The sequence below is a fragment of the Ambystoma mexicanum genome, chromosome 13 (genome assembly GCF_040938575.1).
Source record: "Ambystoma mexicanum isolate Mex_15411 chromosome 13, UKY_AmexF1_1, whole genome shotgun sequence".
In the NCBI taxonomy this organism is placed as follows: Eukaryota; Metazoa; Chordata; class Amphibia; order Caudata; family Ambystomatidae; genus Ambystoma; species Ambystoma mexicanum.
In genome coordinates, this window is record NC_090938.1 from 664,176,750 (window position 1) to 664,197,892 (window position 21,143).

Here is a 21,143-nt window from a genome sequence, read left to right on the forward strand (position 1 = left end):
CTGGACCGGCAAACTACGTGTTTGCCTGCCGTGGCCGCTGTGCCCGACAGGTATGACCCAGGCGCAGTATTCACGTAGGCAAACCATTCACGGAAGCTTCCGTGTCCCCACTCCTGTAAAGTCCCATAGGACTCTTTGGGAATGGGGACTTACAATTTACCGGCGCCTGACTTCCCGGGCCACTGGACTTGTAAAAGCCTGGTGGCATCGGGAAGTCAGGTGCCGGTAAATTATGCCTATTCAAAGCAGGCGCATAGGGTTGCCTACAATTTCTGCATATTTAAAAGCACATCTTGTTTTTAAACTTTAAATGCACAGAAACGCCCCATGATTTACACAAATGTGCAAAGAGGTGAAAAAGGCTATCTGAATGGGTGCATATTAGATGCACCGATTCAGATGTCCTTTGCGGATTGGGCTACTTTGGCCCAAGTGATGAGATGTGCTTGCACATTTCATTTCTTCCGTCAAAAATCGTTTTCTATACCTGGCCCCTTGTGTCTCTTTTTTTTTTTTAAACAGCCGTTTTTGCACAAACTGCTGCAAAGTCTGATGAAAGTGAGGCACTAGGGGAAGTGCCTATGGTGGGAATATGGAAGGAAGGAATGGCACAATGCAGGGGGATGCAAGAGAGATAACGTATAAGAGCGGGGGATGTCTGGGCAAATATCAGAAGATCTGGGGGAAATGGGAGCAAGCCAATTAACATCGGGAAGGCGATTACACAACATGCACCGAGGGACCCACTGAAGGATGGGAGCGTAGGCCAATGAGACCCGGCGTGGTAGGAAGTACCAAGGTTGTATGGGGGGGAGAGGAAGGGAAAATGGGATCTGCCAATTGGTTGCAAGTTGTATGTGTGTTGGGTTTTTGGAAGATTTTTTTTTTTTTTTAAGTGTTTAAAAAAAAAAGTGAGTATGCCCTCGCTCCGATCCTTCTCAGACGGGGCCTGTCCTCACTGCAATCTAAGCCCATGAATACCTCTGGGTACCCCGCAGAGTTTTGTTGAACTTCTCCTTCACCAAAACCTATTTTGCTGGTTTTGGAGTAACCTGCCTGTGTCCCCCATTCCAGCCGAGCAGCTCCTCCAGGGGTAAACTGCCGGCTCGACCCACGGGTTCTAGTGGACATTATTTACTGGTTTCAAAGGATGTCCTGTTTGTGGAGGAGCCTCATCTTCATGAGGACTCGTGCTGTCCCCACTTCATGCACACATATGTATGTATTCTGAACCACGTGCACTTGTAACTAAGAAAATCCATTGTGCGGCTTGCCGTTCATTGTAACCCCGAACCAAGTCTTCTTATAATCTCTTGCAACAGCGCATCAATGCCTCTGGGCTGTAGCACGCTCTACAAATCCAAATAAATAAAATATTTGGTTAATGAGATTTTGATGGCGAGGGCCCCTTTCTGAGTTTGGGTAAAGCCAACCCAGACCAACTTCTCAGGGCACCACTTCATGTGTAGGGTTTCCATAGAGCTGTGAGAGACTTACTTTGCCCATTCTTTCAATGCTCTGGTGCTTATTACATTGTGGACTGAAAGTATCCCTCCCCACTCCTCAGTGCTATGAGGTGGCTTTACGGTGGCATAAAGAGCTATACAAGCAACAAGCGTGCCCTATACTTATGTGGCACAGTCACATAACGCGTGCAGGAACCTTGACCTGTGCAGTGATGGCTCTCCCAGTGAATACTTTATTATTTTTTTTATAGGGCATTTGGTTACATTGTATACAAAATATAGAAAAAATAGTATACCAAAAAAACGTTCTTTAGGAACAATCACTTAAAAGTCCTTTTACATAACTCCATAAAATACTCCTAAAAATAGAATAAAAATTAAACAGTACGACAACAAAATGTACATTTCATTAAAACATTACTGTTGGAAAGGGTAGTCTACTGGCAACGGATTTCCAAACATAAGCCGCCGCCACTATAACCAATGGCTTCACCTCAAATATATTACTCCAGAATTGATCAGATGACGACGGGCATATTTACTATACGCTCTATACTTTATCAGAATATCAACATATTTCTACCTGTTTGAGTGTCAGGCCTGCAACATTTATTTATTTATTTTAATTCTTATTATAGAGCGCCAGGGGACCACTCAGGTGGTGATAATGCGCTGTACAAATATCCTTTAACATTAACATATAGTGCCAAATGCCCGCAGGCCTCACAGCGCACAAAAAACAAAAACAGACACACAGTCAGAGACGGACGGAAAGCTCCAAGATCAGAAAAGAGCAAAGCTAGGAAACAGTGAAAAGAAAGGTCTTCAGGTCCTTTTTAAAGTCAAAGAGGTGGAAGACTTAAGGTCAAGTGGAATAGAGTTCCACATGACTGGGGCAATGACATCAAACTTGGTTTTCCCGAATTTGGCAAGACGAAAACGAGTCTGGCAGAGCCTGGGCTGTTCGATGACCTGAGAGGTTGTCCTGGGACGTATCACTGAATACGTTCCATGACGTAACTGGTGCAATGGCATTCAAACACTTAAAAGTGGGTGTGGATCTTAAAAGAGAACCTGTGCCTAATGGGCAGCCAGTGCAATTTTTGCCAGGCTTCAGTGATGGAATGGCACCTAGGCAGACCCAGCACGGCTCTGACCGCACTGTTTTACGTGGTCTGAAGGCCGGCCATGCTCAACAGGGCTGTGCCTGCCAGAAGACTGTTACAATTGTCTAGCCTTGAGTTGATAAGAGCAGATGCAATTAGAGACATATTGTTAACGGACAGAAAAGGGCGCAATGAGCAGAGCTGCTTACTAATCCAACCGCGTGAGGTGCAGGTTTTGGCGCAAGTTTTGGCCACATGAGATCTCATGGCGAGTTCAGCATCAATAGTGACACCAAGCGTTTTTACATTTTGGAAAACAGCGATGGACATAACCTAGAATGTGTCCAAAGATCCATAGCAACATGTGGTGTCCTTTTGTTCTCCAACTACATTAATCTGTCGAAGAATCTATTGTGACCAGGCCACCTGCGGTCTCTCAGCTTGGCAGTTCACATTACTACTACAGATTTTTGCCTTGTGTAAAAATATAAATGTTATCCCGAGTCAAAAAGTCACCATGATTTAACTGGGTGGCTGGAGAACACTTGGAGCTCATCATACAGCCCAACAGTGTGTTAGTAGCTACCCAACACTCCTCTAAACTGCTTCAATCTGATTTCAAACACATTTAGAGCATACCTTCCTTTCTGCAATTATGGTCTATGGTCAGCACTTATTTTTATTTATTATTTTTGTATTTGTTTATTTGTATTGTGCCTGTAACTCGCAAGTCTCGGGGGCACAGAAACATGGAAATGAGGTACGATAACAAGTACCTCGAGACAAGACTCAACGTACAATTACAGATGGGAGGTCTGTTCAGAGTAGGGATCAGTTGAAAATATGGGTCTTCACTAGTGTACGGAAGTGCAAGTAGTTGGCTCCCCTTCTTATAGTGGCGGGGAGGTTGTTCCATAGGCTGGCTGCTAAGACGGGGAAAGATTTCCCCAAGCCAAATTTGCGCTTGTGAGTGGGACTGTGATCTGTCCTTTATCTGAAGATCTGAGCGTGCGATTGGGTGCATGCAGGTGGATTTTGGTTTTTAGGTACTCTGGTGCTTTCCCAGGGATGCATCTGTAAACCAGGGTCAGGGCCTTAAATTGAACTCTTATCTTCAATTTTGAGCCAGTGTAGCTCTCTTCTGGTGTCATTGATGTGGTCGGATTTGGGTTTTTTCTTTATGATCCTCACTGCGTTATTCTGTATAACCTGATAGCTATGGAGGCATTTTTTGTTAGACCCTAGCATCAGTGCGTTGCCGTAGTCCAGGCGGGATAGAATTGTCGCCCTAGCAATAGTGGCACAGTTACCCTCTGTCAGATAGATCTTAGTGGCTTTTAGAAGTCTGAGGTAGTAGGCGCATGTTTTCTTTATGTACTGGGCTTGTGCTTCAGTCCCCAGGGAAGATTCAAGCATTAGTCCTAGGATTTTGACTTTGCTGCGAACTTGTATTTGGGTGTTTTCTATCAGAAATGAATCCACAGGCATCTAGGCTGTCACGTCCATTCCTTTTCCCCCTTCTATATCACTAAATCCCAGCAGCTGTTGCATGTTTCCCACTTTCCATCCTCTTATCTTCTCCCTAGTCTTTTCCCCCCACAGACTTAGGTCTGCATACCCTGTGTGGGGCAGAATATGCCAACCTCCAAACATGCCAGGTGCTCTCAGACCTCACAGTGGTTATTTGCTGCAGTACAAAAGCCGTGTAAGGCAACATATTACTTTTAAAACACTTAGCTCTTCATTTGCAGGACCTTCGGGAATTCCGATATATCCTGAGGATGTCAAAGATAGGCACCACTAACCCTCCATATGAGAGTGTAACTTGGTTTATCAAGAACGAAGCACTGAATACTGGAAGGGTGGGCCCTGGGGAAGCTCACCCTGGGTGGTTCCATTGGGCAGGATCTAACAGGTTCTTCCAGGGTGGGAAAGAACATTGTATTATTGTAACCAAAGCGAGTAGTAGGCATTCATAGCTGTGCCTAAAGACCTTTTGGGTTCCTGGAGCTCCGGGAGTGTCGTGGTCTTCCTGGTGGGCAGGAAAACCGGTGGCAACACTTTGAAAGTTGCTTCTCATGCATTCCAGCTTTTCCTGCCCTGGATGGTCTGTTCTTAGATCAGAGTTTTTTTCATGGAGTTTTTTACCGAAAGTTATTGGCCGAAAAAATCTCTTGAATTTCTAAAACATATTTGGGGGGATTCCCACACCCAAACACCCTTCACTATTATCTAGTCCTTATTCCTCACACCCCCACCCCTTATATCCCTTATCCACCCATCCACACCCATATTTTGCGATTCTTTTTTTCTCAGCCAAAGATTTTCAGCAAAAAACTCTGCGAAAAAAAGACTGGCGATGTAAAAACAGTGTACGGTCCTGGATGATATTTCACATGGTGGGAACCAGCCTTGAATTAGCAGTTTAGGAAGTGAACAGAGGGAGCAGCATTGCGCCAAAGGATATGTCCAGGGGCCTCGGGTCCTTTTGATCCAAGGCTTCCGAGAGGGCCGAAATCCCACAAATGCCCATAAAACAGAATGTTCTATTGGTGGGAGAGTTCGGGGCGGCAAGAACACTGAGTCGTCTTCTATTTGTAGGTCTCTAATGGAGCCCCTGGTCTGTACCTGCTCTACTGTCAGCCATCCCTACCCTGACACTTTCATTTGCTGCTTGCATGGTGAAGTGAACCCAAGGACCCGCTCGCTGCACACACCACTCTCTCCTAAACTCCTTCTCTGTGCTGCAGTCGAGTGAATCCTGAACTGCATATAATGCACTCAGTCAGAATTGAGGGGAGCCGTGCTCTTTACATCAAAACCTGCAGGCATGAAGGGGGATCCCCAAGTCTGCTGTGGGGAAGACACAGGTAGAACTAGATGAGCATTGGCTCCCAGTCCAGGTGGATGCAGAGAGCCTACTCGTGTTTCCAATGGTCATGGGTGGTGGGGTGGTTGCTTCAGGTTACTTGATACAAAGCTCACTTGGGGATGGCGTTACCTATTGTGGTTCTCCCTGGAAAGAAACATCCTTATTATGAATTGGGTGGGTGTTTGGACGGTAATGCTGACTGACGTAATTACCAGCTCCCGCTCCAGAATGACTGAAAATCTGCCTAATTCAGAGTTTACCGCTGGTAAAATGGTAATGGCATTGGTGGGATACTTCCGGTGGTATTTCAGCAATACCAATTTGTATTTTTTTTAAAAAACATTTGTATCCATTTCCACCATCTTGTGGATGGTAGAAATTAATAATATACAGTAGTGGTTCATGCCGCCGCTGCACATTATTTAAATGCACAGAAGGGTACTTCTTAGAGGAGTGTTCCTAAAGTCCACTTGAGGTAAGACTTCATAAAACTATCCCTTGGCCTATAGGTCTCCAACTCAGACTAGGTCTGTACGACCCAAGGGATCTTCGTAGAATGGCAGAGCAGCCAGGCTTATCTTAGGAGGAAGATGTGAGCTTTGGGAAGTAGACTGAATCCAGTAAATACAATAGTGCAAATAAACTCTTACACCGTAAATGTTATATTAAAAATACACATTTATTATTATTTACACAAGGAAGGTAGATACATACTTATTTCACTAACCAACACACATAGGAATGAATACTTGTCAAAGGTGATTACTTCAACAGTAGTTGCTCGCGGTTACAATTGTTGGAGTTTGACAGTAATGACTGTTCCACCGTATTACCGGTACTAACGCACACTCGCATACTTTTAGAGATAAACAGTAACTGTATTTAGTTAGCAAAACCACAGCAGATGAAGTCTTTTGGAAGGAAAAGGGTTGATTATACACACAGCAGCAGGGCTTAGCGTTCTAGAGAAACATTTCCTAACTTCTAACGCTTTTAAAGTCCAGTCCCTAATGAAACGAAAAAGTCAGTGTAGGAGTGTGACGAATCAACTTCCAGGGCACAAGTGGTCCAGGGATGAATATCTGTTTCTAAACCACCAATCAGCCCCACACCTCTTGTAAACCAGAAGGGATCCAAACAGATTGGAAACACAAGCAAATTCTAAACCTCCTAGTCCAATTTTGGTAACGTGGATGGGACGGCAGGCTTATCTCCGCAAGGTCGTGGATCGTTGGTTAGTTGCAAAACAGGGAAAATACAATTATTACCCAATGACAAAAGGGACTGTCCATGCTAGGTTGTATAAAAATATCTACTTTATTATTATTACAACAGACAGTTCTAGCACACTCCAAAATACCACTCACCCTATAAAGGAACACAGAGGACAGAGTTTGACAAAGGAAAGGGGATGCTCTCTGGATACTGACAGGAGGGTAGTCAGTAAAGCAATCAGTCTTAACTTTTCAAGGTTATTTGGTTTCAGCCCCAAAGGAGCAAGGGGTCATAAATGTCACTATGGGCCTTTGGAGAAGGACCCGGGGACAGAACCACAATGTACCTGTTGCTTGAGATGATCCTGATGCTCGACAGCATCGAGTCGGTTCCAGGGCGCTTTGCAGCTCCTGAAACAAAGCTCAAGACTGGAGACAGCTATGGGTATCAGGTCGCAGGCAGTTCGGAAAGCGATGCTGGATGGATGGCTGCAGGCTGGCCTACACGATGGCTCAGGGTCAAGAATCGTTGTCTCGGTGCTGTTTGGCAGATCTGGAACACTGGTCGAGGCATCTTGGGCAGCTTTAGTGACTGCAGAGTAACAACAGTCAGTGGTGCAGCTGGTCGCGGTTCGAGGGCTCAACTGCCTCGAAAATGTCCTTAAAAGATGACGCTGGTTGATGCTCGTAGCACTCCTCCTAGCTTCTTTGCTGGGCATGTGTTGTCCTTTAAGGCAGATGGCCCAAAGCTGAGGAGTGTGTTTGCAGGCAACTGCCATGTCCTTTGTTCAGAGACTCTCTGGCACTTCCCATCTAGGAAGCTTGCTGCCAGAACCTAGCAGGGCACACTGTGTGCTGGCTGGGTACCGGTTCTAGAGCTGCTGGATGGGTCCTCTGGGTCTGGTTTCTCCCTCTGTTCCCTGGGAGATTTTGAGGGGAGCGGTCTTGCTTCCCTCTTGGAAATTCTGTCCTTCCTTCACTGGCGGAAGCTGTAAGGCAGACTGTACCTTCAGCCACAGTCCAAATGAGTCTTTCTTACTCCTTTCACAGTAGTCGGATGATCTGCCAAAAGAGGGGCTCAACCCTCTTTTAAAGACAAATGGGCCCCAGTGATTGGTGCAGGCTAAGCCTACCTTATGGAACCAATCCTGGGTCCCCACCAACAATCTTCTGTTATGCTTGAGGTAATAACCAGGGTGCTTTGTTGTGTGGTGAGCATTGGGAAATGTGTGCGGATTAGCTCCACACATTTCCTGGAGGTTTATCTACCAACATTCCATTTCTTTAAATAAAAAATAAACAGTCCAGGCGAGTGCACACTCCCCATGCAGATTGTTGAATTCCTCACAGACCCAGATATAGCATGGCCAGAATGCCAACAGTTTTGCATGCTCTTCAAAGAGCTGTCTATTGATCCTGGGTATCCGGCGATTCCATCGATTAAAATGCATCGAATGCAAAAGCCTCGAAAAAAAGCAGTTTTTTTTTTTAGGTAAATGTTGTTTTTTTTTAATTAAAATGGGTTTTAAGGGGTAAAAAAAAAACAGGGGTTGGGGGACCCCCATTAAAAAAATTCAAAAAATGTTTTTTCTATGCATTTTTTCAAGGCTTTTGCATTTGATGCTTTTGCATTCCATGCTATCACTATAAACCTGATCCTGCACCCACATCCATCTGTACCATGCTAATAGTTTTCAGAAAAGACGACCTTTACAATGCCTTTCTGATCTTCGGAATACTCTGTCAAATTCTTAGCACAGTTCAGTGTCAACTTCCAAAGCTGAGCGTTCCTTTAGCGAACTGCGCCTTTTTAAAAAACGTACTTGCATTCAACCATGCAAGAAGAGTGTCTTTCTTCCTTTGCGCTTCTCAGTATTGGACGAGATGTTGCAGAATCAGTTGCTTTCTCTTCGATTATCCACCTCTTCCAGCAGAAGGAAAAGAAAACGCATGCTACTTAAGTGGTGTCTTATTGCGCGCTAGATGTAGGCCACTTCCATTTGTCGGGTTACCTTCCTCATTAAAATGTATTCTTTTTCTTTTTTTTCTTCATATGCTGCGACAATTGCGTTTCAGTTTAGCAGTAATTTTCCATGGTGCATTGGGGGGAAGCAAGACTTTATGTGGTTCGCCTCCCCCCCACACTCTTGCAATGCTGGATACTCCCCTGCAATGCGCAATACTCCCCTGCTAACAGGGTATTTGTAAGGCACACTCCCCAAATGCAGGTAAACCACTAACCGCTGGATAGTGTAGGGAAAGTTAGGAAATCCCTGCGGGAGCTTAGAGAGCTAAGTCGTTCTGTCTTTAGGTCTCCACCACTAACAGAAGATAGAACTAGACATTGGGGGCCAATCATCTGTATCTACTAACCGAGGGTCAGTTATGACTGGGTTAGGGTGGAGATGTTTCATCAGCCAAAGGGACGGCCCCAGTGCCTACAATACCTTCCATAAAAGCCCTTGTACGGCCTTTGAGACTGGGAGCGAGTCTTGTGCCATCTGTGACAAGAATCTATATTGCTAGGCCTGTAATGGTCCAGCCCTACCACCATAGTATCAAATCTAATATGGAGGGAGGTAAACAAAAAACTGCCAGGACAGAACTCAGTGGGGTGTGCATTTGTATCCAACATCATGTTGACCAGCCTCTGTAACAGTGGCCTTCAAACTGTGGGGCTGGCTCCCATACAGAGTCCCAGGGGGACAAACTCTCTTTAAAAAGGGAGAAGTGTGACTGCTTGTTACAGAAAATATAGCCAGTTCCATTATTTGCCTTGGCCCTGTTAACATTATTGGTACTCAAGGGGAGCCTCAGCATACAAATGTTTCAAAACCCCAGCTCTAAAAGGGGCAGGAGTTCTATTTTAACCAAGTAGAAGCACCTTGAACTGGCAAGGACCCTCTGGCTCTTTGAATGTAGACCTGCCCTTTGCTTGAGCGATCAGAGCTCTTTGCCAATACCCATCTCTGACACAAATGTTGCTGAAAAGGTTGACAGCACCTTGGTAGTCAATGATTTTGTAGCTGCTAGTAGTGGTTGGCATCACCTTTGGTCGAAGATTGGGTGTTCTATTGTCGAGTAAGAACCATAGTTTTCATCCATTTGCATTTAGAAAAAAAACCTAAAAGACTGTTCAAAAGATTTTAGGGCAAGCATCGTTTACACTAGGGATGCACTCACATTCTCCGTATTGTAGGGGCACCAATCAAGCAGAACGGAGTCGGGAGGAAAAATAGGCAAGAGTATGTTTGCAGAACATGCCAGCACGCTTTCTCTTGGTCTATCCCTATACTGAAGCAGCCTTCGCATTACTCCTCAGCAAGTCAAACTCATCACCTGTTTCTATGCAAGCTAAGAGTTAAAGCACCACCTCAGTTAAGCTGCAGCGGGGCAAATGTCATTTTGCACTGGTGTTTCCAGGTCAGTTGGGCCATTCACATCACCCATTTGAAGTACCTCTTTCACAGGGTAGTGTAGATACTCTAGATTTCACAGACTGACACCCCAGATCTCTTAACCTGGGAGGCAATCCATCATTTCAGACGACTGGTCATATCTAGTGAGGCCAATGCCAGACTTGTTACAGGTATGGCCATCATTTTCCCCGAGACCCAACACTAGAATTTTGTCGGCCGGGAGGACCACTCGCTTTGGGGGTTTGGAGCACAGACCCCATCGGGGATACCTTCTTCAAGAAAAAAACATTTCTAACTGAGCCTGTGACCAAAAATACCCCAATGATGCCCCATGCTATGGTAATCGTAAAAGCGCAGCCTTCCCCACAGCGGCAGAATCTTGCCGCCGGAGAGCTTGAGTCGCTACCCCGATTTACACATATGATAATCCCAACAGAGGGGTGGCTATATATATATAGCCAGTTGTCTAAGATATAGGCACATCTTTAGTTTCTGTCTGAAATGGCTCACCATTTCCCTCGTGTCACTCAGTAGATTCCCGCGCTACAGAAAAGGCAAGAGGGCTTACTTTTGGGTTCATTTTGTTGGGTTGGAGGATTAGATTGCTCAAGGAGGTGTGTGGCGGCTTTGAAACCAGATGCACCAGGTGCAGTAGGAAGGACTCGAACATGGACAATTAACAGAGAGAATTGTCACAAGTAAAGTGAACTGCACTGCACTACAGTGAGTGCAAGTAGCTTCACAAAATGTTAAATAGCACGTGTTAATATAATTAAACTAAACAGTATCCAATTTATCGACTAGCAAAGATTAAACAAAGAGTTGGTCCTGGCAGATGTATAACCTATGTAGGTTTTCTCTTATTGTGCAGAACAGGAAATGCATGTAAAGGAACTGCTGAATGTTTAAATCAGGGCCATCTTAATATATTTTGGGTCCCAGGTCATGGACAAATTTAAGGACCCACTCACCGGAAAAATGAAGGGACCCAGGTCTCGAGGACAAGAATCCTGATGATTTTTCAGGCTATCCTCCGTTCATATTCATGAGAAAACATTTGCATACATTTAGAATCATTGTATGTAAATTTATCTCATGAATATTAATGAGGGGTATCCTGAAAATCCAACATGTTTCCAGCCCTCGAGGCCTAGAGTTGGACAACCCTGCGTCTAGTCTCACCCACTCTCATTCCTCTGTCGTAATCACAACGATAGCGTGATATGTTGCCCTGGTGAGATGAAAGTAATCATGAGGACTCGCTGAAAGTCCCCGTACCCCCTTCATGTGTGCAGGAATGAGAATAAGACAATTTGCATTTCAGGAGCAATTTTCGCTGTCCCCGATGAAGGTTGTTTTCTAGCACACGTGCAGGATACATTTGAACAGCCACCACGTGGAAGGCGTACAGGCTCTAGTAGAGGACGCAGCTCAGTAGCTAAACGATAAGGGATATGCAGACCCCAGCATAGGCAGAGAGCTCAGATTAGCAGCTTCACAGAATGCACAACCTCTGAAGTCTGGGCCACGGAGACCGATTGGAAGATCGGAGTAATGTACACATACCACCGCACAGATAAAGGATACAGATTAGACTTTACCAGGAAGCCGCATGTACCCGAGCACAGACGATTTGAAGTTGCCATGGTTTTTTAAAGTAGTGTTGCTAAGAAACAAGCTGTGGTGTGTTATATACCAATAGCCACTATTGTTATGTATGAAGCAACAACATAGCCAATTCAACCATTAGCTGAGAACTAAATTGCTTTTAGGGGCAGACCATTTTGAAATATTAGAAACTGGCAATGTTGACAGGTTAGGCACTGCAAGATTAAATGAGTTGCACAGGATCCCACACTTTTGGCCGAGCATGCAACATTGGCACTTGACCACATTGTTTTCCAATTCTTGTTTTAAAGCAGGGTGCAATTACTTACGATTGTTTGACTTTCATAAACTAAAAATAGTGTTATGGTACGTGAATGCAATCTGTAAAGCGCTTGAACCCGCATGCATAAAAGAGCTAAAGAAGTATAAAAGCAAGCATCCCAATAACAGAGTCCCATTCAGACAGCAGAGGCGAAAAAAGGGGTTCTGTTTCTTAAATCGCAGCAGCTTGGGTTGTCTTCTCATGGGTTCTGCAAGGGAACACCAGACACCAGCACCCTGTACAGAGAAGCTCTTACCACATGCTGATGTCAGATTAAATCTGGGTGATGCAACGAGATTCCGAGAAGAGGAGAAAACCGTTCATTTTGGCTCACAGAATGTAATACTTGCAGCCAAGTATCGAGGGGAAGTTTTTGTGGACACATTTGTGGTCTAAAGAAGCCACCTTGAATTTGATAATGGCTTCAACTGGCAACCTATGTGAAGGGCGCGGGAATTTAGTTATTTGCGCATTAACTCTAGAAAGGCAATTGGTGACTTTTCTAATAATGCAGTTTTGAGCTAATTGAAGTCACTGATGATATACTTCGGTGCTCCAGTATAAAGGGCATTTGTGTGGACAAGTTTGGCACCAACGATGGCTCTGCCAAAGGTGAACAGGTGTTCTTTACTGAGAACTTGTTTGCTCTGTTTCAAAAGCCTAATAATATTAACTGGAAGAATGATCCACTGCGTTGATCTGTAAAACCATGGGCTAGTGCTGGGTCGAAGAAAACTCCATGGGTTTTCACTTTAGAGAGTATAGATACTGGAATGGAATCCAGGCTAAGTGAAGACATTAGGCGTCTAAATCGATATGCCCTGATACTTTAAAGACCAATTGAGAATCTTTTGGTAAATGTTTTTATTGTGGTTATAGTCAACAAAGATCATAGACCGCATACCTGAGATAGAGCAGTATATAAGACGGTTGTACAGTATACATGTGGATCAATCCAATTAGATAGGATAAATGAAGGGTTAAACAAATGTGACATAGAATAACAGATGCAAAGCCCCGGAGTGACGTCCCTGGTATGGTATAGTCCTAACATATAGTAGGAAATAATAACGATAACGATAAGAAAACCACACCCCTCCACCCCTCCCCTCAAGCTCCCTCCCAATATAAAGTGTAGCCCACGGCTCAAGGTAACGGCTAGACATTAGGGTAATTGCATGGACACACATGTGAAGGGGGATACCTGCATGGGGTAGATCCCGGTCAGCGCCACCTTGTTCATGTAGTCAGTACTCTAGCCATGCAGAGGGGCTCAAATAAAAGTGTATGCTAGCTTCCAGAATCTTTCGGTGCAAGTGGTTGCCGTTGTCCGTTTGAAGCGAGATTTTTAGCATCCACCAATTTAGCCAGAAGGGTGACCCATGTGCTTGTTCTACGGGTGCGGGGGGGGTTGGCGATGTCCACTCCATCAATAGGGCCTTATGCACGGAAAACAATGCAATGTGTTACACACTGCGTGCCAAACAGTCTTGCTAATCCTCACTTTCAAGCCCCAGTAACTTATGTTATCTCATTAACACTTGTAGCACGTACTTTCACCTGACAGCATTTTGGTGCAAAGTTTTCCAGGGTAGTGGCTTAACTCTATATGATTAAAACAGAAGCGTTTCCACAGCACGCATGAATTAAAGGTGGTTCTCAATACCCCAGAGGTCCGAAGGAAAGCCATTCCACAACTTCCCTGCAGCAAAAGAGAAGGCACGTCCTCCAAATTGGCATAGCCGGATTTTGGGGATTGCCCCCAAATTAGCACTACTAGAACGGAGTGCTCACCCTGGGATATAAGAGTGAAATTTGTCCTGCAGATAGTCAGCCCCTTGGCCGTAGAAAGCCCGATGAACCATTCATAAGGATTTTAACCTAATCCTTTGAGCCACAGGAAGCCAATGAAGAGCCCGAAGCACTGGACTAATACGTGCTCCATAGGGAGAGTTTGTGGCCAGCCGAGCCACCAGATTTTGCAGCAGCTGCAGACGATGTATGGTGCCTGCGGGGGCGGGTTAGGTAGAGAGCGTTGCAGTGGTCAATGCGGCTAGTGATCAATGAGGACACTACCAATGGCTGCAAATGGCTAGGGAGGAAGGGGAGTACTTTTCCAAGTACTCGGAGGAGAAATGGCCTGTTTGGCAAACCGCACTCACCAGCGGAGTCATCGATAGAGAGGATGACAAAAGAATCCCCAAATTTCTGCCGACCATCACGGGAATGGTTGATCACCCAGAGTGGAGGGTCAGAATGAGGAAGTCCACATAGCAGAGCCAGAAGGCGAACCCACCATCAGGACTTCCGTCTGGTCCTCGTTTCGCTTAAGCCAGTTTGCATTCATCCCCCCCAAGCCCCCACAGCCGCCAAACACTCACACAGCCCAGATAGTGTTGGGCACCAAGGGTTTGTTCGACCCCCTCTGAGGCGGTCACACTTCTGGATACAGAATCATCTCCATAGTAATAGAAGGTAACCTTTAGGAATGTTGGAGGATCATGGAACTGTTCAGTGTAGAACTTAAACAATAGAGGGGAAAGAATCGAGCCCCGTAGATCCCCGTATCTTATAGGACCTGGTGAGGACGAGAAACTATCCGTTATAAGACTATAGGAACACTTTGATAGAAGGGAGTTCCACCACCTGATGGCGTGGTCCAAAACTGTCAGCAAGTCATGGTTCAGTGTATCGAAGGCAGCCGATGGGTCCAGCATAATCAGCAGGGGCTCCGAGTGTCCATCGGGTTGGAGAGCAAATCCACATGCAGCGCCATCTGAGCGGTTCCAGTCCTGTGCCCGGGTCTGAAACCAGTTTTCCTTTCACCCAAAGGGGCGTGGGTCTCAATGACATTTTGGAGCTGTGAAGTGACCAGACTTTGGAAAGGAATGGCAGATGCTGAAAGTCTATAATTCCTTGGTTATTTAGGATTAGAGTAAGGCTTTTTTTAAAAGGTGGAGTGATCCGAGATTGTTTAGGACATACTGGTACCATTGCCCGTTCCAGGGAATCATTAATGGATAAGGGCATAAAGGCAAGAGATTACCGATACTTTCTTTAATAACAGTGATGGGGCAGGACAGCCTAGAAAAGGATGCGACCTTAATATTGGTGACATTTTTTAACTATCATATGAAGTAACTTTCTGAAAGGTGAATGGAAATGGTAGACGAGATAATTGCTGATTGTTCGTCAGCTTTGAGGGGGCAGTCTGGCATTTCCTAACAGTTGAACAGATTTTGACAGTCTGCTCCTCAGAATGTGTGTGGATTTGTGTGACTCAATGCATTGAGATTGGTTTAGTTGGTAAAGGCGTTTTTATGCTTGCGAGTGATTTTAGTGGCCACGTTATTTGTTTATTTCAGTTATCACAGCTTTTGATTTCGTTTGAAAAACAAGCATTTGAATTCCTTTATGAGGGTGTGTTAAATCACTGGCAGCTTCTGAATGAGATTTAGCCAATTTTCTACAGGCTTTCCTGATTTTGATTAACAATGTGGGGCGTACCATCGTGTCGCGTTGGGTTTCTTGTATCATTTACGGTGTTGGAGTGATGGTGTTGGCGATATCCGATAACAATTGAACATGTGGGTCCATTTTGTTGTTTCGTAGCACAATGGTTAGTACTATCACTGACATGTATATACTTGAGTTTACTAAACACAAAGCGACTGGAAGTTGGCCTTGCTGGAATTTGGAATGGTGATCGGGCATGAGGACACAGATCTCTGGAATAAGTGCTTCAATCACTGAACTGTCTTCTGAACCTGATTCAACTCATCAATATGCATTTCAAATTTGGTTATTGCACATGATCAATATAGTCTCAAAGAAAGGTACAAATGTGACATGCATTTTGCAACAATGAACGCACCAACTATATGTACTACAGCAAACACAGACTGCGTTACAGGATACAGCCAGATAGCACCCTCAACGCATTAGCAGTGCCCTGTACAACAACATAACTTGTTTATGTTTATTTTAAAAGTGTCCGCCGACTTCATTGCATCAGGGAACAAAGTGGGGGCCCAAGTGTGTTCACTTAACAATGCACCGATTTAAGTATTCCAGTTAACTCATGAACAGGGCAGCTTCCCACTCTACGGTCTCCCCCTCCCGTGTACTTAATATCACGGGCTGGACCAAGGTGAAAACAGGACGGCCTTCCCCCTCAGGGCACAGCCTGCCCATCCCTGAGGCTGTGCCCGTGAATGATCTGATGAGAGAGTGGATGATAGAGGAAACTAAGAAAAATAGATGGCACAACAGAGAAAAGGAACATGCTTACCAGAGAGATAAGTATTCAACTGTGAAAATAAAAAAGGGCACATTTGTAAAAAAGAAAAAAAAAAGAATTCAAGCAAATATAAAACATGCAGTGGAGGCACTTTTTTATTTGCATTAATTTGAGCAATGTGCAAGTCACTTTCTTCTCAAATTATGCAGTAGCGAACCCCCTGGCATACATTAGCATTTGTGGTGCTCTTCAAGCACTGACGTACGACAGGCCTGCACCCGTGCTGGAAGTGGATTTCACAGCCTTTGTGGAATGTAATGATAGAGCAACAAAAACAACAAAAACTATTTCTATCCCTGTTTGGCAGATAGAAATGCAAGTGTGACAACAATTGATTTATACTGCTGCTGTTACACTAAAATCATTCCCGACAAAGTAAAAAATGACCTTATCATGAATTGCACATTCCCCTATCCCTGTTCCAAACATGCAGGGGGGAGGGGGGAAGGTGCTTGTGCTATGCATATTTTAATCTGCATTCGGTTTGTGAATTTGGGACGTGCTTTAAATTAGGCAGAAACAGCATTAGTTGCACAACTGCACAAAGGGTGTTGAACAGGGCGTATGAAGATGTGCTCATTCAGATGACCGTTGTGGTTAGGACTCCGCCTTCAATTTTGAGAATTGGCCGGGATCGCAGTTTTTTATTTTGCATTTGTTTAATAAATGCACAGTTCTCCTTATTTTCAAAAGCGACCTGTGCCTCTGTCCTGAGAGTAAGGCAGTGCAATAGATGCTCTGGCCAGCCTCCCTGCTTGCATTAGCGTTGGAAGCATGCGCCGCTGCCAGGGCCCTCGTGGTTTCCAGGAGCACATGTCACCGTGACACAATGCAACAGCAAGAAACAACGTTTGCATCCTTGTGTGAGTGTTAACAATACACGTGGGGCAGCAGTGGTTCATACTGCCGAGGTTCAGGCGCAGGGCAATGGCTTTGTTTTCTGTGCATTTTAAAGAGAAAACTGCTTGTGAATTCGGGGTGCATTTTGAAATGTGCAGAAGAGAGCATTTTAATCTGTGAGGCATACAGTGAAATGCTCTTCCAGAATAGGGTACATATTGTTGGTGCATCTTAATACCCAGAGATTTCCATGCGCGGACCCGGGATCGAACCTGTGTTGCTTTGTGTTGTCTTGTTTCCAAGGCGAGCGCGTTGCCGCTGAGCTATCCTCCCCGAGTAGACAATGAGTACAGCGTGAAACAGAGAAAAGCAAAATGGCAAAAAAGGTGAATCAGAGAAAGAAAAAGTGGGCCCAGCTTCCCGGTCCTAAAATGTCAGTCTCCGGCCACTTCACACTTATCTCACTGTTGACTGAATGATTTTTACTTCAGTGCAAATTGTACCGCAACTAGCGCCTGGACGCCCATGGGTTTCGAGCGCTGCTAATGTAAACATAAAATAAAGAAAAGTGTGGAAATGAAAAAGGGATGAGGGAACAGGGAGAGGTGGGGCGTACATAAACAAGAGAATACAGAGACAAGTAGAACGTGGAGCGATGGAAACAAGGGACAGTACAGTTAGAGAAAAGAATGGAGAACGAAAGAGAAAAATTACCAGCAGAAGAGGCGTACTGGAGATGGGGAGTAAAGTGGGGGGGGGGTGAATAGGCAGATGGGAGACAGCCAACGAAAGAGAGTGGAGGATACACACGGTGCCCCCGAGAGCACAGGAAAACAGAGGCAGAAAGAGAACGGCTTCAGCCCAAGGAGACCGGAAAGAGATAGGAACTCCCATGCAGACGGAGCACAGGAAGGCAGGGGGCGGAGGGAGGGAGGGAGGCAGGAGGCGGAGGAGGGAGGAGAGGCGCTGGGAGCGCGCCCTCCTCACACTCAGGCGGCTCAGGGAGGAACACGACTGGCTCTGGCATTCAGCTGCCCCTGGAATTCAGCCCCTGCCCCCCTCCGAAGGGACAGATGAATGGAGTCACTTTCTGCCTGGTTGGAATCCCTCCCTATTCAGAGGCACAAGTAAGTGAGGGTCAGCCCCCGGCCCCCTCCCCTCGGGAGGCAAAGCCGGCCGGCAGCTCCTAAGAGGATTACTGCGGGGGGATCTGGAGGGGTCTCTGCGGGGAGACGAGGCCGAGACCCCCGAAGGCTGCCCTGGGGAGCGCTGCGAGCAGGGAGCCTGGATCTATGTGCCGCGGAGCGGGACCCGGGCCTGGGGCCGGCCCCGATGGGATCTGTGAGTATGAGGGGGGCGGGGGCCAGAGACTGTCAACAGTGCCCGCTCTTCTTCTTCTTCCAGGCGCCCGGCCGCCCCTCGCTTTCCGGGATTCCCACACGTTCGCTCTCCTTCTCCCCCCCCCCCTCTTGCTCCCAGCTTTCCCGTCCCTGGTTACTCCTCTTCTCTCTCCATCCCTTGCTTATCTCGTGCGGTTGTCTTCATGTTTGGGACCGGGGCTTTCCCCGTAGACCGATGCCCTCAAGGGGGGTGCAATCGTGGTAGGCTTGAGGGTGGGTCAGAGGTGAATTTGAGGTCAGGATGATGCTCTAGAGGGCAGGTGACACCACGGTGTAGTGACATGATGAGGCACGAAGAAAACCGGAGGCGGATGAGGGCAATTTAGAGGGTAAACATGATACTTATTATTCAGGTGGCTGGGTTGCCAGTGAGTGGGCATGGTGTCAATCGGCCGACACGATGTTATTGAGGGTGGTCCTTAGGGGGCCTGGTATGCTATCATGATGGTTCGTGGGGTGCACCTGGTCCTGTCAGGGTGGTTCAGTGGTTTGAGGGCATGGCCGGAGAAATGTTTTCTTTAAGGTGGGCGTGATGCCAGTCAGTGGCTCAGATGGTGGACGTGACACCATTGCAGTGGCTGTGACATGTTGCGGGGAGGGTGGCCTCTGAGAAGGGCCCCTGGGGGGCGATGCCTGCAGTAGGGCGCGTTATAGAGGAGGGGTGTGACGCTATGGCGGAGGCTACCATGCCAGGGAGAGCGGGCATGATGCCACGAGACATTAAGATGCTGGCGTGGGTCGGACACCAGGGTGCAGGCTCATGGGGCGGGCATGGTTCGGGGAGGGTGGCTGTCTGGTGCCGGCCGGCCGGTGCGGGTGGGCTCCGGTCGGCGGGGCCCCGAGCCTCCGAGCAGGCCATGCGCCAGAGGTCCATCTGTTTTGCCGCTTTGTCGGTTCGGGAAGCTCCGCCGAGCCCAGCGCAGGGTCACACTTCCCTTCCAGCGCGACTGACTCACGCAGGGAAGTGGCCGGCGCTGCTCGCCGGGCCTGCCTGCCTGCTTGCCTGCCTGGGAAGTCTCTTCTCAAGTCCGTGCCCGGGAGCGGGCACTGCCAGTGAGTCACCCTTTCCATGGCATGGCCAGGGGCCCGCTCAGGCTGCAGACGTGGTAGTGTGGCAAAGCTGTGTCCTTGCCATGCAGAACTAAAATCCAACATGTTCTGTTGGTGACGCGTTCACTGGTAAGGTCAATGCCAGCTCAGTAGCTCTGCCAATGGCTCGTTACCAACATGTGCCGTTGTCGATGTAACGGGCACAGACATCTGCTGGTGGCCAATGCTTTCCGGGGCAGAAGCAGCGTCTCGGGCACCTGTTCGCCACTGGTGGCAGCTCCCTGTGGCACTGCCCCTGTCTCAGACATTGCATATCGTTCTGCTGGTAAATGCTTTCTGTGGCCGGACCATCAATGTCCATGGCACCGTCAGCAGCCCAGACACTCCAGGTGGTACTATTGGTAAACGGGCCGCATTTGTTTCATGCGGTACTGTGGCAACAGGATGCCTGCCATTCATAACAGGGAATTCTTTGGTCCATGACTAAAAACCCAACCTGTTCCATGTGAAACTAGTGGTAGATATTCTCTGTGCCAATGTCTGTCTCGGACACTTCATGTGATGCTAGTGGTAGATATTCTCTGTCACTGTCTCAGGCACTTCATGTGAAGCTAGTGGTAGATATTCTCGGTCACTGTCTCAGGCACTTCATGTGATGCTAGTGGTAGATATTCTCTGTGCCACTGTCTGTCTCGGACACTTCATGTGATGCTAGTGGTAGATATTCTCTCTGCCACTGTCACTGTCTCGGGCGCTAGTGGTAGATATTCTCTGTGCCACTGTCTGTCTCGGACACTTCATGTGATGCTAGTGGTAGATATTCTCTGTGCCACTGTCACTGTCTCGGGCACTTCATGTGATGCTAGTGGTAGATATTCTCTGTGCCACTGTCCCTGTCTCGGCACTTCATGTGATGCTAGTGGTAGATATTATCTGTGCTTCTGTCTCGGGCACTTCATGTGATGCTAGTGGTAGATATTCTCTGTGCTTCTGTCTCGGGCACTTCATGTGATGCTAGTGGTAGATATTCTCGGTCACTGTCTCAGGCACTTCATGTGATGCTAGTGGTAGATATTCTCTGTGCTTCTGTCTCGGGCACTTCATGTGATGCTAGTGGTAGATATTCTCTGTGTCACTGTCTCGGGCACTTCATGTGATGCTAGTGGTAGATATTCTCTGTGCCAATGTCACTGTCTCGGGCACTTCATGTGATGCTAGTGGTAGATATTCTTTGTCACTGTCTCAGGCACTTCATGTGATGCTAGTGGTAGATATTCTCTGTGCTTCTGTCTCGGGCACTTCATGTGATGCTAGTGGTAGATATTCTCTGTGTCACTGTCTCGGGCACTTCATGTGATGCTAGTGGTAGATATTCTCTGTGCCAATGTCACTGTCTCGGGCACTTCCTGTGATGCCAGTGGTAGATATTCTCTGTCACTGTCTCAGGCACTTCATGTGATGCTAGTGGTAGATATTCTCTGTGCTTCTGTCTCGGGCACTTCATGTGATGCTAGTGGTAGATATTCTCTGTCACTGTCTCAGGCAC

At 46.7% G+C, this 21,143-nt stretch overlaps 1 protein-coding gene across 3 annotated transcripts in view; it reads left to right on the forward strand.

Moving 5' to 3' along the window:
• ARHGAP23 (Rho GTPase activating protein 23) overlaps positions 1 to 21,143 on the forward strand; it is a 635,536-nt gene that overhangs the window by 19,119 nt on the left and 595,274 nt on the right. Inside the window, exon 1 of one of the 3 annotated variants that reach the window (XM_069634666.1) lies at positions 18,123 to 18,274. The exons of 1 other annotated variant lie outside the window; for it this stretch is intronic. In XM_069634666.1, the coding sequence (XP_069490767.1) occupies positions 18,221 to 18,274 (54 nt within the window). In that variant the 5' untranslated portion in view covers positions 18,123 to 18,220. Of the gene's footprint in view, positions 1 to 18,122; positions 18,275 to 18,317; positions 18,489 to 21,143 lie in introns of those variants that run through there. One more of the 3 variants, XM_069634669.1, reaches the window with a different exon arrangement.